General features: G+C 36.5%; 1 protein-coding gene across 1 annotated transcript in view; it reads right to left on the minus strand.

Annotated features, from left to right (window-relative positions):
* ccdc88b (coiled-coil and HOOK domain protein 88B) overlaps positions 1-22,756 on the minus strand; it is an 84,295-nt gene that overhangs the window by 58,578 nt on the left and 2,961 nt on the right. The window contains exons 2-9 of the mRNA XM_087798455.1: positions 19,549-19,691; positions 15,646-15,754; positions 7,140-7,209; positions 6,914-6,972; positions 5,481-5,564; positions 4,642-4,782; positions 507-652; positions 118-199 (exon numbers count right to left, since the gene is read on the minus strand). Of these exons, the coding sequence (XP_087654581.1) occupies positions 118-199; positions 507-652; positions 4,642-4,782; positions 5,481-5,564; positions 6,914-6,972; positions 7,140-7,209; positions 15,646-15,754; positions 19,549-19,691 (834 nt within the window). The remainder of the gene's footprint in view (positions 1-117; positions 200-506; positions 653-4,641; positions 4,783-5,480; positions 5,565-6,913; positions 6,973-7,139; positions 7,210-15,645; positions 15,755-19,548; positions 19,692-22,756) is intronic.

Below are 22,756 nucleotides of genomic sequence, written 5' to 3' on the forward strand. Positions count from 1 at the left end.
AACGGAAAATAACATACTTTTTAAACTGGTGGCGCCACCTACTGACCTCTGAACAACATGACACTGCTTCATGAAGCTTCATCAGACCATCACTACTTTGTAAAAGGGGGGTCTCACCTCCTTCTGGTGTTTCTTCAGCTGCTGCTCCATGTTTTCAATCTCCTGTTTATAATCCAGCAACTGATCATCTTTGTCTTGTCTGAATAAAAAAAGAAAAAAACAGACAACTATGAACCTTTTAAAGCATTCTTGAAATGTTTTAAACTCCTTTGAGTGTCTCATGTAATTTGTTATAGAACATTTGAAAAAAAAATCACATTTATCTTTGAGTTTTCAGCGAATGACCTTTATCGGTGACGACGAATCGGGAGAGAGCGAGAGAAAAGAATTACGGCTCTTTGACTCGTTGATAATCGAGCGCGACAAGATAATTTGCGACTCTTTTCACGTTGACCTTTATCGTCGCGGTTCCTCCGGAGTTCTCTCCATCGCAGACAAACACTCACAGTTGTTGTTTGAGGCGTCGCAGCTTGGCCTTGCTGTGCGCCAGCTGGAGCGGCAGACTTTGGGGGGGCTCCTGGCCGCGAGGGTCCGCCGGCGCTGTAAGTGAGTCAGCCTGGACCTCGCGCTCGCGACACAGCTCCGCTATCCTCTGGGTGGGACGAGGGTGACGAGGGGAAGAGGACGAATGCAACAAAGAAAAAACAAGATTCAGAGGAGTCGCTGATGGAGGATGACAGAGGAGAGGATTGCGCTGCGATAACAAGGAAGAAGACGAGGAGATGAGCAGGAAATATACTGGATTTGTATGAACTCTAAAGGGATTATTATGACGTTTATTCCTCTGGAACCCTGGATTCCACCTGATCAAGATCATAACAGACCATAAAGATGGAGAGTGTAGAGAACCTACATTGTGCTTATTATTTTTCTAATAAGAAGTTATTAAATCAATATAATTCAATATTCATTTTTAAATTTCAAATAAATATTTATATATATATATATAAATATGGTTAGTTATAAATATTGAGTATCAGTAAAAGTATCATGATGTTCTGTTCTATGTTAGTCTTTGTATCATTTGTCTTTGATCTATGTAGTTTATTATCTTTAGACTTAGATTGTATCATCTTGTTCTTTCTCTTTATTTCTCTTTGTTCTTGTTCTTATTTTATTTGTATTTCGTGTCTACTTGAAAAAAAACAATTTCATCAATAAAGTTCTACCTAACCTACCTAAACAAAACGTGTTGGAACTTGTTGGCACAACACACACTGGAGGAAAACTTGGAGACTTTTGCTGAATCTTTTTCAGCATTATCAATATTTTACTGAAAATTAAATCTGTTTCAATACCATTTTCAAGTTATTTTTGATAACAAGCGACAGATCGACGAATTCAGAGATGAAAACATCAATGAAGTACAGCGGTTACACAAATAATGTTTATTTGAATTAAAATAGATAATCTCTTTTTGACTTGTTTTGTATATGGACAAACAATGAGGAACAGACAGATCAATACCAGCATGTGTTTTTGAAATGGATATTTTATAAAGTTACGTTAAGTTAAGTTAAGTTTTACAAGTTCAACTCAAGTATTGATTTAAGTGTGTGTTAAATAGATGTGTCACTCTATTGTATCATCAGTGTGTGTTTGTTCAAAACTCTCTTTTCATTGAAATATTTACTTTAGAAAATTATCTTAAGCCCCGCCCACTGAAAACACTTTTTGTTTTTCTGGAGAACTTGTTTACCATAACCACACCCACTCTGCTGTGATTGGTCAAAAATCAAGGGTTTTGTCACCGCCTATCATTCACTCTAGGAGTCTCCACCCCCAAGGGACTCGTTGTATAAACAAAGCGGGGCATGATTACAGCTGGCTGGAGGAGGAGTGAAGCCATTATTACGTCATAATGGACTCTCGTAACCTCTCGTTCGCCCAGATTTCCGACGAACTTGAAACATGTGAGTGAGTCAGGAGAGTTGAATTTCTACTAAAGCCAAAAATAGTGGGTGATTCACTTAGATTTCGGGGAACAATTAAAACTATAGCAAAGATGATGATGATGATGATGATGATGTGACACCTTCTTAAGACATTTTTATTTATTTGGAATTTTCCCCTGATTTTCTGTGACTCCTGTGTTTCTCTTACGTGTCTTGATCTTTTAAAGTTTATATTTTAACTGTGTATTGTACCTTATTGTCAGTCTCAGAAAGTTCAGGTGGATCATGAAAAAAACACAAAAAATGGATAAAATAGACCCGACTAGAATGTCTGATATTGGTGTGATGTTTAATTCCCTCTACTAACGAAGAATTAGGCTGAAAAAATATGTTTAAATGAGAATAAACAATGAAAAAATGATCAAAAACACCTAACTTATGAAATATAAGAATATCTACTGTCAGACATTAGATTTACAATTACACCGACACAAAGAAACACACACACACACATCATTTGTGTTGTCATGTAGTTTGACATTGAGTGTTTACACATGACTGTCCAAAAGCCATTTATAAGACTAATTTAAGAACATCGCCCACAGGACTGTGTGCATCTCAGTCAGTCTCCATGTGTGTGTCCGTGTGTGTTTGTCAGTGTGTACACGTGTGTGTGTGTGTGTGTGTGTGTGTGTGTGTGTAAGCTATCATTAGAGGGGCATATAAGTGTTTTTAAATCCACAATGTCAAGCGCATATTGTTTACCCCTCGAGAATTAAAGCTTCTTCCGGCTGAAAAGGTTTTTAACGTGTCCCTGCAGGAAACACAAGTATAGTTATTAAAAATTCCTTTTGATAAAAGACGCAGAAATATAACTGGTTTAGAAGGTTCTCCTCCTTGTTCACGCTTAAACGTTTGCATAGAGTAATTATTGTAAACAGAAAGAACCTTTTCAACATTTACCTTAAAGTTAAGGAAGGAAAAAAAGAGCAGGATATTAAGGTAATGATGTAAAGACTGGAAATCCCAATACAAGCATTAAAGGTACTCAGAGAGTCCAGACATCTGGCAAGTGACTTATTCACACCACAATTACTTGTTTAACGTATATAACTGATTGATATTACTCGAAAGCAGATAGAAATTGCATTATTTTGAACCAGTTGTTAACATATTTAATAGTTAATTACAGCAGTTGTTACAATGGTAAGAGTTTTGACATCATTTGAAATAAGGTCCTTGGGGAAGGTATGTTTTTCAATTTAACAATGAAATTAGATGACAAGCGATATATATAATAGCAATTGATTCTGATTCTGATAGTTCATTACAAATAATCCATCCGTCCCTTCGCTTATCAAAGGTTAGGTCGTGCAGCCAATAAAGAGGTCCGGACTTAACCCTCTCCAAAAACTTCAAGACTCCAAAACTTTAGCTTGGACCAGACCAAAATCTCTCAAAGTAATCAATAAAATCTTAAAAATAAATCTTAAATGTACGATTTGATACGATATATTTCAGTATACTTGCATAATTTTCGGGACAAAAATAAGGAGTTGGTGAATTTAAGGGACTTGTTGTGATTTTTGCCTCTTTTGTTTCAATTAATAGAACTGATAGTCGAAATCAAACATCAGCTTTAAAAAGCAGCTGGAGTCTGTATCCTCTCGTCCTCAGTAATAGCCGTAATATCGCAGGGGTTTCATTCTACCCTTAGCTTGTGATGACTGCTTCCATCTAGCGGCCGGGAGCTTAATTACAACACCAAGGAAGTTGGCAACAGCCAATCAAAGAGGTCTGGACTCAACCCTCTCCAAAACGTTGGCTCGGACCAGACCAAAATCTCTCAAAGTAATCATTAAAATCCTAAAATTAATTCTTAAATGTATGATTAATAGAACTGAAGGACGTCCAAACATCAGCTGGAGTCTGCTGTATCCTCTCATCCCCAGTCATCACAATATTGTTCCTTTGCGCTTGATGGAGTCTACTGACTCCATCAAGAAACATCTTAAGACGTTTCTATTTGTTCAGGCTTTTCCTTGATTTTCTGGAACTCCTGTTGTGTTATCAGTTTTATCTTGAGCTTTAAAATGTATACTTTATTGAATATTGTTTTGATTGTTTAAGTGCTTTGTGACCCTGGTCTGGAAAAGCGCTATACAATTAAAAATGACTTACTTACTTTAGCTTGTAATGACTGCTTCCATCTAGTGGCCGGGAGTTTAATTGCAACACCAAAATGAACAAACGCTGTGAACATATGCTAGTAACTTGTAAAAAAGTATACAATTATTTTAAATTCCATACTTTATTGAAATGAATAAAAAACATAAAATGAATAAGATAGAATTAACAATACCCCCCCCCCCCCACCTACAACAAATGTAACAATTTTTGTTTTTATTTATTTATTTTTAAATAAAAAACGATAATAACATTGTGATTAGTTCAGAGCGTTTAGTTTAGTTCTTGGATTAAATGGAAGTGGGTCAAGCCTGGGTTAATTAAAAAAAAAAGAAATTGACGAAACAATTTGTAAAGTTTTGGGGCAACTAAGGCCAAAACAAGAAGGGTTACACAACTCTGTCTGTGTCATATCACTGAGAATAATGTGTTGCTGGGACACCTGGACGCACACATGAGCGCAGGACTGATGTATTTTTCAACAGCTCCGTGTTCGTACCTCCAGATGAGAGTCTCTCTGCGCCAGCATGTTCTGGATCTGCTTCGCCATGGAGCCGAACACCAGCTGCAGGTCGGTGCTGTGCGACTCCACCAGCTCCTCCCACTGGAGCGGCAGCAGCATGCGGGGGTCCTGAGTCACCTGCAGCAAGGACACTTGATAACATCAACGCCCGGTCGGCTGGGGGGCGGGGGGGTGACTGACACAAAGGGGCCACCTCCTGGACCAGATGAGTCGGCCCTTTGAGCGACTTTGAAAGGCTCGAGATTAACGTCTGCGTGGACTTTTCATGCGTTTTTTTTTCTTCTTGTGATTCATCTTCGTCTGCATGACTTTAAAAAATGATGATCATAGTCCGCCCCGGAACATGCAGGGGGTGTTTAAAAAAACTCTCACCTGTCGGATTCCTAAAGAAACTTGACGCTTCAGAGATGATAGGGAACATGCTGGGTTCTATAATTTAAGAGATGCAGCTTTGTATCATGCTGCCTTTTGTTGCTGTTGTTCATGCTGCTCGCTTAAAAAAGGAAAAAAAAACTGCGTAATTTGACATTCAAGGTTTACTGGCGCCTCAGACAGGATGATAAAGAGTAGTGAGGATGTGGAGGATCAATTCCACAGTCCACCCAGGGGTCCTTAAAAAGCTGTAAGCAGAATGTCAAACAGCTAATTTCCACACTTGACGCCTCAGTGGAAGGTGTACAATCACTCCCCCTTCAGACCGTTTTACGCCAAAGCTCTTCTGACACAACAATAGCTCGGGATAAACAATACGGCTAAAAATACTGTCAGGTTCGCTCACTCACGATTTTGGGGTTCGTCGGTGCGCATGAACGTACCTGCTGGATGCAGCTGGCGATGTCGGCCTGAGTCTCGATGTGCAGGGACTGGATCTGCTGGATGAAGGTCTCTTTGTTCTCGCACTGCAATCACAATATGTGTCAAAACACGTGTGCAAATGTGTTATTACAATTAACCCCTTAAAGTACTGCAATTATATACACGTGGCCCAAGTTCAGTCAGATTTTATGGCTGTAGAATTGATGTTTTTTACTTTAATGTCGGGTAGTTAGTTTCTTTACTTGGAAAAACTGTAATTGTTTTGAATAATTTGAAGGATGTTTCACTCCTTTATCAATCCTGAAGCTGTTTGCGATTACATGAAGATCAATAAAGGTTTAAAAGTAAATTGACAAGAGGGTGTATTATTAAAATACGTATCACAGACTCTCCTCTCAGGTCGTCTAGAATTGTTAAGTGTCATTGAAATAACAGCTAGAGAGGTCTGCTGAGGGTTTGTACTGGCAAGAATCTGGCGATATGGTACGTGTCCAGATACATAGACAATGGTACCATATATAATGAGGAACTGTAGGAACAAGTATATATCTGTAGTATTGTCGAGTACTTGACTCCGGTGTGGCAGAATTGACAGACCACATGACTCTTGATTAAATTGTAACTGCTTTCATTTGTTTTCAAACCAAAATATGTCCAAACATCAGCTTCAAAAACTGCTGGAGTCGACTGTATCCTCTCGTCCTCAGTCATCGCTGTGATCTCGCGGGATTTCATGAGTCTTTAATATTCGCATTTTAATTGTAAATGAATAAATCTCACTATTTTACTTCATCTAATTTTTTTGGAAATGTATTGAAAATGTCATTTGAAAGTCAAAAAAAAGTTATAAAATAAATAAAATAAAATACAATGCTTTTAAAATATATTTATATGTTTTGTAAAAAAAATTGTGATATTTGAGTGTATCTTAAAGGCTCATGTAAAATCATCCACGCACTAAGACAAAGATCAATAAATGGTTAAATATCAGTCGACCGCTCTTTCGACAATTACACATAAATATAAACAATAAATAATTTGTGTTGCACTTTAGATTAGATTAGACTTTACAACAAATCTCAAAGTGCAACAGGTTTAAAACAAGAAAAAGACATTAAAAAAAGACAGTAAAAGAAAAGATCAATATCAAAAAATTAATATGACAAAGATCAACTATATATGCTTTTCTGTAAAAGTAGATTTTAAGGTATATATAAGATAAGATTTTTTTTGACATTCTGTTGCAGCACTTTTGCTGATATTTGAAGGATTCACTTAAAAAAAAAGTCCAAAGCGACTAAAAAGTATCCTTGAAAGAATCTGATTTATTTTGGATTGTTTCCTTCATGGTCGTTGAAGATGATAAGCGACGGTTCCTCCTCAGGTCTGGAGCTTGAAACATTGATCCCACAACAGTGGCTGGTGTCCTCACCTGCACAGCACACCCCAGCAGCAGCAGCAACAGTCGCCGGAGCTCCTCCACCGCTGCCTCTGCACACACGGAAACCATCATCATTATCCCCCTCGTCACCCCTCATCGCCATCATTATCACCTTAATGTCGCTCACTGATAGCCGTTCACGGACTCGCCCGTGTATCAACCATAATTACTTTCTCGCCGCCGAGAGATCTGATACGGTCACGTTGTTATCTTGTACCTGTTAGGGGGTCCTGACCCAGGATGGCGACGTTGGGGAGCGGCATCAGGACCAGCTGCTGCAGGTTCTCCTGCAAAGACGAACGAGTTGAGCGAGGAAGACTTTCGACGGTGACTCTCTCTCCCATCATCATCTTCTACCTCAATTAATGTGAAACAAACATAGATTTGTTCCCATTAATAAACCACTTCTGATATTCCTAATGGAAAAACGGCAACGAGGAGAGCGAGTCCAAATGCAGGGACGACCTTGTGAGGAGAAACAAATACGGGTTATGTGGGATGTTGACGGCGCCAGCGTGAAGCATTACCAATGATCCGAGACACCGAATGCTGTTGACAGAGCAATGAACTCCCCAAACTACAAGCTGTAGAGGCGAATAATAAACCCAATTATCAACTCATGCCCTCAACACGACTCTAATACATTCTCTGGGTTATTACCGCCTATTTTCGTCATTGTCTTTTATTTGTTAGATTCATTAATTTACCATTACCTTCAATTATTTTTGAACCGATGGACGTTATCTTCGTGTCAACTGGATTCATTTCTTATTAACTTTAACACCAGAAAAATTCATATGGTTAATTAACAATCTAATAGAAATTTGACCTTTTTTTCCGACCATAAGATATGGCATATTTCTTATGTTTATTGCATATTGGTATCTGCATATTGTACATATAAATGTTTAATAATACCCTTTAGAGTCTTAACGCAGCACTATGTAACATTTATACAGAATTAGTATAATGGTTGGTTTATGGTCGTCAGTCACGTAACTGACTATAATGGTGTGAAGAAATATAGATACACTGATATATCGCAATGATTGGTTTTCAAATACTGTATCAATATTCAACAGCTGTTTATTAATTTACAACAAAAAAAATATATATATATATTTTATCATAGTTCTTTAATGATGTATAGTTAAATACAATGTGTAAAAATAAAGCAATGTGCAATTAACTTGAAAATATTCACAGTATTTCATCATTATTGTGTGGTAATTAAACCTCTGTCCACAAGATGGCAGCGTTCATCACGTCCTCCGAAACATAAGGAACAATAGAATCCAGCGAGTTCACGGGCGATGACTGAGGACGAGAGGATACAGCCGACTCCAGCAGCTTTTAAAGCCGATGTTTGGACATATTTTGGTTTCAAAACAAATGAAATGCCCTCAACACGACTAATACATTCTCTGGATTAAAACTGCCTTTTTTTGTCATTGTCTTTTGTTTTTAAGATTCATTATTTTACCATATCATCATTTCTAATTACGGAAACATGCATATGGTAATTTATAATTATAATTGATCATTTAATAGAAATTTGATATTTTTTCCGAGCCTAATATGCATATTTGTTATTAAATATTCCATCTTTAGCAAAAGAAATGGTCAAAACTAACTTTAAGGTAGAGGATCGACAGTGTAAATTAAAAAAGGATGTGAGCCATTGGTTTTGACATCTCACATATAATGAATTACATAATATTTAGACATTCATTTATCTGTTCTTTCTCTCAGACGGTCAGGAATACCTTTCTTTTCTTGAAAATGTTCAGTAATATTGAGTTTTTCTTACACAATATTGAATTCTATTTTAATTGTACATTATTTTATGAAGATTTAAAGGGGACTAAAGAATGGTCTATGAGTCTCACAATTAATATTTGTTCTGCCCTTTAAAAATATTTCACTTAAGTCAAATAGATGTTTTGATTCAAGACCTTTTGATACATTTTTCATTGTTTTAAACACGAAAATGATAGTAATATGAACACATTTAGTTGAAAATAGAGTTGTTTTGTTCATGTTCTGTTATTTGTATCTGAAAATAAATGGAAGTTTTGTTCGGGAAAGTTCAGAACACGATTTTCGCCAGTTAGAATTCCTGCTATGATATCTTGGACAAATCTCTTGGCTTGTTCTCAGTCACACTATAATCCATTCCTGGTCCAGAAATCTGGACTTTCTGGCAAGCGACCGCCAGTTCTTGTCATGTAGTCTGAGTCCCCCTTCGAAAAAACTGCAGTTTAGTGAGACGCTAGAAAGACTTGAGTGTTATTTTATTAACCAGCTCTTTAATCCCCCCCAAAAAAAAGCGCTCGAGCATTTTGCTGTTAATTAAAACAGTTTTTGTCAGGGAGCCACCAGCTGACTTTGGCAGCCTCCAATCCCAACTGTTCTCTGAGCGTTTTTTGTTTTTTTTTCCCCACCGTCCCGTCAGCCGGCGCGGTACAAAAGCGAGTCACAATTACAGCCCGGTCTGTTGTGTACAGTAATTCATCAAGTGTGGCAGTCAAAGTTACTCTCCCAAAGCAGTGTTCTACGTCAGGAACCGGATCACATTCGTAGCCGAAGCATTCATCATGTCCTCCGAAACAAAAAGAAACAATAAAATCGAGCGAGCTCCCGGCGGTGACTGAGGACTAGAGGATACAGTCGACTCCAGCAACTTTTAAAGCTGATGTTTGGACACATTTTTGTTTAAAAACAAATTGAATCAGTTACGACTTCGTCAAGAGTCATGTGGTCTGTAAATTCTACAACACCAGAGTCAAGTACTCGACAATACTACAAATATATCCTTGTTACTACAGTATCACTATATAAAGTGTGACATTTCCTCTGTATGTAAGTAAGTAAGTAAGTAATATTTATTTATATAGCACTTTTCGAGACCAGGGTCACAAAGCGCTTAGACAATCAAAACAATACTCAAAAAAGTACATACTTTCAAGATCAAGATAAGTGTGTATCATATCTCCAGATTCTTCAGATTCTTGCCAATACACACCACTAAAAACTTCACTAGCAGTTATTTTGACTATGCTGTGCATATTAGCCTAGACCACCTGACTGGAGAGTCTGTGAGGGTCACATGACCATCAAACCGGTTTGCTGAAGCGGGTCAGAAACAATGTTTTCTTATGAGGAACCAAGATCCTTTTTAATTATAAAATGTTTTCATTAGAATAAACATGAATTGACACAACAAAAGCTGTAATAAGTAAAAAGAAAATGCAAAAAAAGGCATGTGGCAACGGCGCAACAGAGGTTCCGTGACATTGCAGTTACACTGTTCAGACACTGGGGTAGCCAATAACAATAAGCATTATTTTCCCTCAACAAGCAAAATTTCACTTGATGGAACACATAATTCCCTCAGTGTTGAGTCTTTAATCTCACTTCGATACATTTCTACCATTTTAAAATAGTTTCACGTCAGGAACCGAACGTAGCCGACGTTGTAGTTCCTGTCGAGGCTCGTTCGATACGAAACCTCTGCAGCTGTGTGACTTATGTGTGGTTTTTTCGGTCGCAGTGTTTCCGTGATCGCTTTCGCATTTAACAATGACTAATTCCAGCCCGCGGCCGACGCACACCCTCCACTTAACACATCGAACAGGCGAAAACCGACATGAATAACACACGCGTGATTATCGCCGCCGTTCGGTTTCCAAGCCGGGCGTCCGTCCCGGAGCCACAACAATAAATCATACACAAGCAGGAATTAATCTCTGTGGCTCGTCTGTTCTACTTACCGTCATTTTTTTTTTTTTTTTGGGACTGAACTTTTTCCCATCAGGCTATTGGCTGCTGGACCCGAAATTAAACATCCATCTGTAACACTGTCTCTCGTCCAAAAGCCATCCCTGCATCGATAATTCCCGGTTACGACGACAGGCTCTTAATGACTTCCAAAGCCTCCATGAGCCGCTTCGCTCACCTGTCCAACTCCACCGGATTGAAACGTGGCGACTGGATTTTCAGATTAGTGTGAATAACTTTTTTTTAAAAACAGTTTGGCCGAGAACATACTTTTGCCTTCTGAAAAATTCTGCGATGTAAGGAAAATATTAAATATTAATCGTCTACAGAGAGCTCGCTTTGACTTGAATATGATCATGACGAAACTTTAGCGTAAGTACTGCGAATGTTCTATACGTCTTTGTTGTTCCGATGAAAGAAGCATCAGATTATTTACACAAACTCTAGCTTTATCTCCAATTAATATCAATATTCTTATGTCTATTGCTTATTGGTATCTACAGATTGTACATATAAATGTTTAATAATACCCTTGGAAGGGCAGCACTATGTAATATTTATACATAATTTGTTTAATGGTTGGTTTATGGTCGTCAGTCACGTAACTGACTATAATGGTGTGAAGAAATATAGATACACTGATATATCGCAATGATTGGTTTTCAAATACTGTATCAATATTCAACAGCAAATTAACTAGTTATTTAATGATTTATAGTTAAATAAAGTTGTAATTGTGTTGCAATTAAACTCCCGGCCACTAGATGGAAGCATTCATCATGTCCTCCGAAACAAATAGGAACAATAAAATCGAGCGAGCTCCCGGCGGTGACTGAGGACGAGAGGATACAGTCGACTCCAGCAGCTTTAAAGCTAATGTTTGGAGACATTTTTGTTTAAAAACAAATTGAATCAGTTACGACTTCGTCAAGAGTCATGTGGTCTGTAAATTCTGCCACACCAGAGTCAAGTACTCGACAATACTACAAATATATCCTTGTTACTACAGTATCACTATATAAAGCTTGACATTTCCTATGTATGTGTGTATCATATCTCCAATTCTTGCCAATACACACGACTAAAAACCACATTAGCAGTTATTTTGACAATTATTTACGCCCAGACCTTCTGACTGGAGAGTCTGTGAGGGTCACATGACCATCAAACTGGTTTGCCGCAGCGAGATACTTTTTTAAAATTATCATTAGAATAAACGTGAATTGACACAAGAGCTGTAATAAGTAAAAAAAAAAAAAACATTCACATGAGGCATGTGGCAACGGCGTAACAGAGGTTCCATGACATTGCAGTTACACTGTTCAGAAACTGGGGTATCCAATAACAATTATTTATAAGCATTTTAAGCATTATTTTCCCTCCTTGACAAGCAAAATTGGATTATAAAATAGTTCATGTTACTGTGCGTGCAAACTATAAATTATAATAAATTATTATTATTTTTTGGAATACACTTTTTTTACTATCTAAAGATCTGGTTAAGAGAACAGATTTGGGCAAATGTTTGGGCCCTAAATTCACACTTGGGGGGGGATCTAGGTTCATAGGTTAAAGTTTTATCAAGTAGTTTGGTAATCTGTCTAGTAAACACTATTATACGAACATTTTTTATATTGAATTTAAAAGACTAAGATTTGAAGAATATTGTAATTTGAATATAAAACTCTTCTTCAAATTTTTGTTCAATACTCCAATTTTATAATCTAATTATTGAACAAAAGCAAATTTAACCTTTCGAATTTGAGAATTTAAAAATATTAAAATAAAAACTAAAAAAAAACAATTATTTGTATTAGAATATAAAACTATTTATGCATTTTTATTACTCACATTTCTAAAAATTCTATTATTGTAAAAAAAAAAGCATTTTACTATATAGATTATATAATTCAATTATTCGATAAAAACTAATTCTGCCTTTCGATATATAAGTTATTGAATTAAATTATTTTTTTAAATGAATAATAAAGTTCTTGAATAACCAGAATGAAACACAAATCAAAGTTTCAACATTTGAAATGTCAAATTAAACCATTACATTTGCTTAAGATATACTTCAATATAATTTTCATTTTATTTTAAATGTTTAAAAATACGCTGACATTTTGTTCTCGGTCCAATGTTTACTATCGGTTCATTTAATAAGAATCTTTTATTGCCAGTGTCTTAAACACAACATTTTTATGACGATATTTAAATGTCGCATTTAAGCAATTACATCATCATAACGACAGCTTTTGTTTTGTTTATTGTTCTGACCGTCACTGGGGAGGAAATGCTGAGATATTGTTCTGCTTTTTTCTTCTTTTAGCTTTGTCAGGATGACAGAAATAGCTACGCGGCGCTAACGCAGACAAAAGCCCTCCTGACTAAATTAGGACGGAACAAAAAAAAAAAGCATCACAATAGTATTATACTTTATCTCTTAGCAGCACATCTGCACGCATGGAAAATACACAGTCGAGGTCACGGCGGAGAAAATTAAGCCCTGGCAGGCTGAACACTGTCGAGTCGCACTCCTGTCGCACCGACACACTGGGGCCTGTAAACACATATATTCCCATAAAGAACGGGGGAGGGATTGTGACCGATGCGGATTGAAAAGAGGAAAAATTCTGATGCGACCGATACGAGCCTCCAATTATCGCCGGTGTCTGGTGCTGTTGCTGCTGCGAGCTTTCAAGGGACATTAGTAATTCAGCGAAAATGAGGAAGCGAGATGCTCTCGGCTCTCGTGTTGTGTGTGACAAACTTGTGTTCCGGGGGCCACCTGACTTGCTCTCGGGGAGGATTTGAAAACAGAGGAAGAGTCGTGTCACTTCCTCCTGAAGTGTGTGTGTGTGTGAGGTTATGAGATGATGCTTTTCTTCTCGATTTTTATTCGTGGTCACGACGGCGAACTCGCTAATTTGGCGGCTTGTGTTTTCCTCAGTATTTGTCTGGTGATAAGTAGTGACAACGTGGAAACGTTGTATGTTTCATCTTCTATTTAGTGAACACACACACACACACACACACCCTAGAGTGCAGTACAGTGCAATATCCTGAGGTTATTCACTGGACTGATAGTCCAGCTTCACTTCACTCCTCCATCTTCTGTTATTTTCCACCTTTACAGCAGTACAAGCCTCCCTCGCCATTTGCCGCAGCCCTGAGTTATGTTTGGGAAGGATATTTCAGATTTTTACGAGGCTTTTTCTATCTATAATGAGCTGGAAGTCATTTCAGTCCAGCCGCAAAGAAAAAAAAAAAAAACTATTACACCACCCGGTCCTCAGTAGAAAAAGCTTTTGAAGGGAAGTGGGAGTAAATAGGAGATTTCCAGAAAGTGCAGTCGATGACTAAATCAAGGACAAAACATATTTGAATAATTGAGCAACTGTGTTATCGACTGTCTGTCGGCAGGCATTACTGCGGTGGGAAATAAAATCAGGCATGTAACATGTCAGGTTTGATGATCAGCAACTCTGGGTTTAGTAATCAGTAAATTGTTTGTGTGAATGATTAAAACGACGTATGTTTCCTGGATGCTATAATATGCTACGATAAATAATGACCCAGTTATTACGGCTGTAAAAACGTCTATTTACGGGAAAATATTCTGTTAATGAGTGATACTTAACTGGCTTTTAATTAAGCATTTATCATTTTATCTGACCCCTTTTTAAACTAAAAAATGTACATTAAACTTAATGATTTGCTGTGAAACCATATTTTTCATTTTTTCTACATATTGTCTAACCCTTGTGTTATCTCAGGGTCAGGGTGACCCGAAGGCCCGAATAACAAATGCGCTCGCGGTATCACTATTGTGTTGGACTTTGGGTCACTTTGACGCCCTAAACAACACAAGGGATACCACAAACTCATTTGTTTCCAGGCCTTCGGGTCACCTTGACCCTGAGATAACATGAGGGTTAATTAATTTAAACTTGAAGCATTTATTTCCTTTATTGTTACATTTTAAATAGTACATTAAAATGTAATTATGATATCTAGTCATCTTTTAATTCATAGTATGATCAGTGTTATCTCGCAGTACAGCGAGAAAGTTAATATTATAACACTGGTTTCGGATTGGTATTGGTCGATACTCAAAGCCCAGGTATTGGTATCGGTCGATACTCCAGGTCAAGGTATCAGCATCCGTATCCGTATCGGATACTGAGAGCCCAGGTTTTGGTGTCGGTATCGGTCGGTACTCAAAGCCCAGGTATCGGCATCTGCATTAGTATCAGTATCAGTCGGTACTCTAAGCCCAGGTATCAGCATCTGCATTGGTATCAGTATCAGTCGGTACTCAAAGCCCAGGTATCAGGAACTGCATTGGTATCAGTATCAGTCGGTACTAAAAGCCCAGGTATCAGGATCTGCATTGGTATCAGTATCGATCAGTACTCAAAGCCCAGGTATCGGCATCTGCATAGGTATCAGTATCGATCAGTACTCAAAGCCCAGGTATCGGGATCTGCATCGGTATCAGTATCGATCAGTACTCAAAGCCCAGGTATCGGGATCTGCATTGGTATCAGTATCAGTCGGTACTCAAAGCCCAGGTATCGGCATCTGCATTGGTATCAGTATCAGTCGGTACTCAAAGCCCAGGTATCGGCAGCTGCATTGGTATCAGTATCGAATAAGTACTCAAAGCCCAGGTATCGGCATCTGCATTGGTATCAGTATAGATCGGTACTAGAGGCCCAGCTATAAGCATAGATATTGGTTGATACTCAAAGCCCTGGTAACAGCATCAGTATCGAATGGTATTCATAGCCCAGGTATCAGCATTAGTATCGGGACCACAAAAGTCATATTGGTTCATCCCTAATAATTACAATAATTAATTCCACCCTTAAAATCTCCAAAAACAACTTCAAAAACATCCAAATTCCCAATTCAAACTTGCATAAAACTGCTATTACCTGATAGAAGGCTCTGATGTGTCGATTCAAAATGGAGAAGTTCTGAACTCTGTGAATGTGGTCGTCTGTCCTGCTCTCATAGAGACGCTCCACTTTGGGGTTAGGGTCTCTGAAACAAACACAAATATACCTTTAAGCATGAATACATATGACAGTGTTAATATTTGTAGGTCTTAATGGACATAGACATATATATATAGACATCAAAAAATACGATTATCATTAAACCAAACGACAAATACTTTTTTTTAAATATCAAATAATAAGATGTCAACTTAAAACACATTATGTAGTAAATTTTTCTTCACAGCTCAAGTGTCACAACTCACAAAATGTTTTTCATCTAATTAAAGTCTAATAATAATAATCATTTAAAAACAAACAATTATAATAATTTGATTGATTATAAAATACATGTGGCATTGAGTCTAATACACAAATACAACATAATTATCAGATTTGTATTGAGTAAACACTGACAGCTAGACCTGTGTTTACACAACAACACAGGTATTTTTTTCCATAGCTGTCAGGTTGGACTTGTTCTGTTCCGCTCTCTGCTTCCATTCATTTGGCATAATTAAACATTTGATTGGTTACGACGAAGTCGACAAGGACTGAATGACCCGCGGAGCTCTTTGACTGGAGATTTTTAATGAAGAAAAGCATAAGTGCCCTTGACTGAAGCAAATGGAGTTTTCATTTAATGGTTCCATACAAACTTAAAAGCGGTAGAACACAGAATGTTGTTTTTTTTAGTTCTGCTTTTGGATGAAACATCAACTAAATTCTGTGTAATCTTTAAACTCTCTGGCCGTCAATCAAACCTTGTCTCTATCTTAAAACTTTTTTTTTTCAAGGTACGATAAGTCTTATTTTTTATCGGCATCTATCGCCAGTAGATTTACTCTCCTTATTTTTTAAGCATTTGAAAAATCCTTGAATAAATTAGAAGAGCATCAAACTTAGCATTAGCCTAACGTTGCTTCACTTTATGTTTAAGTTGCTAGTTGAACACTAAATACATGTGTATATGTCACTGTACAGATAGGAATCCAGTAGGATCTTGAATTCCAATCTGTACTAGTACTGAACTAGGATCTGGTTATTGGAATTCCAATCTGTCCTATGAGAAAAATCTTTAAACCCCTTTCCCAAAGGAGACCTCCTGAGGGATCAATAAAGTTTTACCTTACCTTAGAATTCCAGATTCTACTAGTGAATTCCAATCTCTACTAGGAGAGATTGGAATCATACTACTGTATTGGGATCTGAATATTGGAATTCCAATCTGTCCTAGTATAAATGGGAATTCTACCCGGACAATCTTCAATTCTAATAGTAGAAATTCGGATCAAACCCTAACCCTAACCCATATCAATATTATTAAGATCCCAGTTCAGTAGCATCATCTGTACTAGTACAGATTGGAATTATTAATCCGTACTAGTAGGAATCCAGATCCTACCGGATTTCAATCTCTACTTTGACATACACATGTTATAATGTGTAAACTGAGGGATGTTTTTATCTAAATAATTCTTTATATAATTTATTTTAGGTTGGTAACGATAGTTAGCGAAATGTGTTCTACTAAAAACCTGTTACAAAGTATTTTTAGTGGATAAATATTAATAGAATAAACACCAAAATCCATTTATTTATGAATTATAAATGTTAGACAAGTTGCTAATATTTCCCTGTTTATATAGAGCTGGCTTTTTGCGACACAATTTATTAATTCAACTGAGTGTATTTTAGAAAAGATTTAGCTGTTTCTTAATTATTAAAAAAAAACATTAAAGTTGCGTTTTTAGACAAGGATGTAAAGCCATCATCTACGCACAACTCCCTGTTGTAATGTAAAGCTAACCTATGCAAAAGTGTTATTTATCACCGCTTACATCCCCATAGGCAGCTATTTTTGCTTCGTACTAATTAACGCGGAATAATTTATTTATTTTCTTCTGTTCTCTCTTCGCACCCTTATAGCTGGAGAGCCACGGCCCTAAAACTAGGCCAGTACGCAAAGTCCCAAAAGGTTGGCACGAGCGAAAAGGGATTTCTTGGAAACATTAGGGTTAACAGATGGAGGAAGACGCTGAAGATATCTTGAATGTGACCTTGTTGTTTCGTGTTTTTGAGGAGGAAAATGTACATGTACCATGAACTGGACATGGACTCTATGTTTACTACACTCTGTCTACTGTATAACATTGTTATTATATTTCATTTTTGGGTTTGACCAACACAAATGGATGTTCACTCCCACCAAAGTGAAAATGTCTTGAATGAGAGATGGTGGAAGTTATTGTTCTGTGCAATCTGATCTAAGAGTCAGCTCCTATCGATCACAAGAAAGCATCCATTTTAGCAGAGTAAATAAAAATGTAATGATCCAGTCAAGTGCACCGGGAGAGCACATTTTTAATTCACTATCAGTTTGTGGCAAAATCGATAACTCATACAATTATGCCACATTTTCAAGTGCCAGCAGGACAATGTGAGAATAGATTTGTGTTGTCAGGGGAGAGAAAAAAAATGATCCAAAACCTTTTATATTTTTCTGGCACTTCTTGAAAATGTGATTTTTGAGGCGATAAAGTCTCTTTTGACAAACTACACTTTCATTTATTTCTGGCGAACAATGACATTAAACGCAAAATGAACCATGAAGGGAATATGACGTATTATTTTATCATGCATTTCTGTCGCCTTCTTTGCTGAAACATTTAATTGTTATGTATATATGCGACAACTTAATTGTGGTTTATCATATAAATACAACCAAAGATTGTTCACGTTTTAAATAAAATTGCATTCTGAAATTCAGCTTTTTCAAGTTTGTATAAAGACTTTACAAGTAAACAAAAAACAAACCGCACATAAAACAGTTTTAGGAAGACACAAAGAGGCAGAAGAAGACTTTAATTCATAATTCAATAAAAGTCTTTCTACTCTCTTCGCCGCTTGTTGCCATGGCAACAACAGCAACACATCCATGTTTACTTACTAGTGATATTAAATGAAATAACACCCAAAATATTTTAAAAATCGATTGTTTGTCATTTCTTGTTTCTAATAATAAAACATTTAAGTGATTTATGAAGTGTGTACACACAGACACACACAATCTTTGTTTAGTTAGTTGAGACTTGGGCACAAGAACGTACCGGGGGCCATTAGGTGACCCAGTGGCCCCGAAAACGAATGTGTTGTGTTGTCTCTGGGTCAAGTTGAACGACCTCCACCACTGCATATTGTTTATGGAGGCCAGGGAGGTCGTTGACCTTGACCTAGAGACAACACAAAGGATACCTCAAACACATTTGTTTTCCGGCCTCATTAAAGATCTTAGTTTGAGGACTTTTTTTCATTATTTTATAACCTTTTAGGGGCAATAACATTTAGAATGGATTGTTTTTATATCATATTTAAAAATGAAATGTATATAAATGAAATATTACATGATAAAATAGCTTATTTTATATAAAGCTGATTTTTAATCACTGAATAACTACATTTAATTTGTTTTTATTTAATATTAAATATTAGTTTGATTAAGTATGGAATATTAAACTGCTTTTTAATCATTGATCATTAAATAAAAATAAATGAAAAAGTGAATAATATTAATAAATGCAATCAAATAACAGCATTTTATTAAGTCTTTTTTATTCTTTTTTTTTTTCATTACGCTTTCCCATCATATTCAATCTCCGTTGGTTCCTCCCGTCTCTCTTCTGGCTTGAAGGCCCCTTACAATCGTCAAAGTATATAATGTGGCCCCTAAAGGGAATTAACCCTTGGTCTAGTTAAATCAATAAATGGGCTTTTTTATTTATGACTTAAATGATTTAGCTTTTTGTTCCATAAATAAAAGAAAGTTGAAATCAATCTTACATGATCCTCATAACCTCATTGAGGTAAATCCCATCCGTGAGCCTGAGGTAGCTTCTCCGGGAACTCCCCGAGCTGGACTCGACCTCCATGTATCGATCAGAGAGAACCACGTCCCGGTCCACCATCTTCTCAAACATCTGCACCTGCGCCAGTCAGAGAAGAGACACATCTTGGGTTTGAGAAGAAATCGAGAAACAGAGAGGAGGCATAAATAGATGGAAGAGGCCAAAGCATTTCTTTTCGCACAGGAAGCCTCGTGAGAGGCTGCACCTGTCCGGACAGGTGGGATCTCTAGTCTCTCGCCGGGGAAGCACTTCACAGTGACAGGCAGCCAAGCAGGAGCGCTGCCAAGGTCTCGCTTGCCCACGAGAGCCGTGCCAAAGCAAACTGCAATATAATGAGGTTTATTCCCACCTGCACCTGATAAAAGTGCTCCGTCAGTAAACAGACCGGTTCGGCAGTGGAGCCGCCGACGCTGTGACATTGTTGATGCATCGGGACGATAACGAGAAGATGTCCTTCAGTGGAGGAGACTTTCTTTTTGTGTCACTGCACATCTGCCCCCCTGACACAATTAACCTAGACCGGCTGCAGGCGCGAGTGACCCCTGACTGGGAGTTTATGCTGGAGAATACTACCCAGAGATGTTCAAAAAAAAAAAAAGGTCACACGGTTGCCTCTGAGCTCTATATGCAACCAGCAGCCGAGTTTCTGGAAATAATATCCATAAATATAATGTTTTAACCTCAATCGGTCCCATCTTTTCACTAAAATGTAAATATTATGTTATGGTAGTTATCCACACTTTAGTTTAAACACAATTAAATCTCCAAAAAACATACATTTAACCTTATATTTTGAGTGTATCTGCAATAATCTAGGTCACGATAGGAACCACGATACAGGGGCAATGATGCGATGTATTGCAAAATGTATTTACTGTAGTAACAAGTATATATGTGTAGTATTGTCGAGTACTTGAGTAGTTTAAAGTGAAATAAAAGATACTTAAACATGAATTTATTGTTGCTGGGACATGTTTAATAACTCTTTGACATGAATAAATATATAAAAATAATTTAATTCATTCATTTTCTGGACAACCTCACATAAAAAATACCACTGTTAAAATAAAAAAATAAACATACGTATCACGATACAGGGTTATTTGATGTATTGCGATATATGTATCGTGATACTGTAGTAACAAGTATATATTTGAAGTATTGTCGAGTACTTGAGTAGTTTAAAGTGAAATAAAAGATACTTAAACATGAATTTATTGTTGCTGGGACATGTTTAATAACTCTTTGACATGAATAAATATATAAAAATAATTTAATTAATTAATTTTCTGGACAACCTCACATAAAAAATACCACTGTTAAAATAAAAAAATAAACATACGTATCACGATACAGGGTTATTTGATATATTGCGATATACGTATCGTGATACTGTAGTAACAAGGATATATTTGTAGTATTGTCGAGTACTTGAGTAGTTAAAAGTGAAATAAAAGATACAAATAAAAGATACTTAAACATGTATTTATTGTTGCTGGGACATGTTTAATAACTCGCTGACATAAATAAATAAATAAAAAATAATTTAATTAATTAATTTTCTGGACAACCTCACATAAAAAATGTTAAAATGTTAAAATAAAAATATGTATCACTATACAGGGTTATTTGATATATTGCGATATACATATCGTGATACTGTAGTAACAAGGATATGTGTAGTATTGTCGAGTACTTGATTCTGGTGTCGCAGAATTTACAGACCACATGACTCTAGACGAAGTCGTAACTTTCATTTGTTCAATGTTCAAACCAAAATATGTTCAAACCAAAATATGTTCAAACCAAAATATGTCCAAACATCGGCTTTAAAAGATGCTGGAGTTGGCTGTATCCTCTCGTCCTCAGTAAAAATCGCACACATCTCGCAGAATTTCAATGTTCATTGTAGAATGTAGCTGCCATCTAGCGGTTAGCTAGCGGAGGTTTTATTGCAACAAACAAAAACTAAAGCTCTGAATATTTCCTTATTGTTGTAAATAAATAAATATAAAATCGAATTCTTTATTTTAAACACACTTTATCAAAGTATAACACGTAAAATAACTATGATAAATATAAAGTGTCATTTGAAAGTTAAAAAAAAACATACATTTTTTGGAAAAATAAAGAAATTTATATAGTGCTTTTTAATATCGATACAGTATTGTAAAAATATAAAAATATATATTGTGATATATCGCTGTATTGATTTTTTTCTCACAACCCTAGTAGTCAAGTTGTAGTCAAAATGAATCCTACCCAAAATGCTTTGTTTGCCAAATAGGATCAGACTTGAGTAATTTTGATGTACAAGGAATGTTTATTTAACTAATCCATAGGATTATGTGATCGATGATGCACTTTTCTGACTCAATTGAAAAAAAAAAATGTTTTCCATTTCCATCTACTAAACTCTCCATGTCTATGAATTATTCTCCAGCGAACAACACATTGCAGATTTTGTATTAATATTAAAATAAGTTTATAAGTGTTTATTTTCTCTAGAAAGAGATGTTTACTCCATTTGAAGGTCTTAATCTGTAGTGTATCATTTAACGCACATATTTAATCATTAATATTATATTTCATTCAACAGTTAACCTCACGTAGTCGTTTGTTTCTACTCTCATGTGACTATCCTTGTTTAAAAACTATAGTCACTGCTAATGGTGAGTGAGGTTAGCACGTGGCTAACGCTTTAGCAGCCAACTGTTGGAGAAAGAAACTCAGGAGGACAAAAACAAAAGTATCAAACCTGTCCTGCTGCTGGAGTCCCTTCTTCTCAATCTTAAGTTTCATTAAATCACCTTTTTAATGGGTTTAAATGATAACGTTACACTGGGAGTTGCTAGTAAAAGAATTGTTGGATGTACGACGGCGGCCATTTTGTTGACATGTTGTTGTTTTTTAAGTTTACTAAATAAAAACGTTTATTTTAGTTTTTAGTTTTGCTGCAAAGCGATTCAATAGTTGTGTGAGAATTTATAAAACAAGAAAAAGAAAATAGAAAAAAGATTTTCCGAGTAAGTGAAGCCGGTTCTGTGTGTGTGGTTTGTGTGTGTGTGGCTGCAGCAGTGCTAGACACACACACACACACACACACACACACACACACACACACACACACACACACTCACAGA

Source organism: Callionymus lyra, chromosome 9 (assembly GCF_982586985.1).
Source record: "Callionymus lyra chromosome 9, fCalLyr1.hap1.1, whole genome shotgun sequence".
Taxonomy (NCBI): Eukaryota; Metazoa; Chordata; class Actinopteri; order Syngnathiformes; family Callionymidae; genus Callionymus; species Callionymus lyra.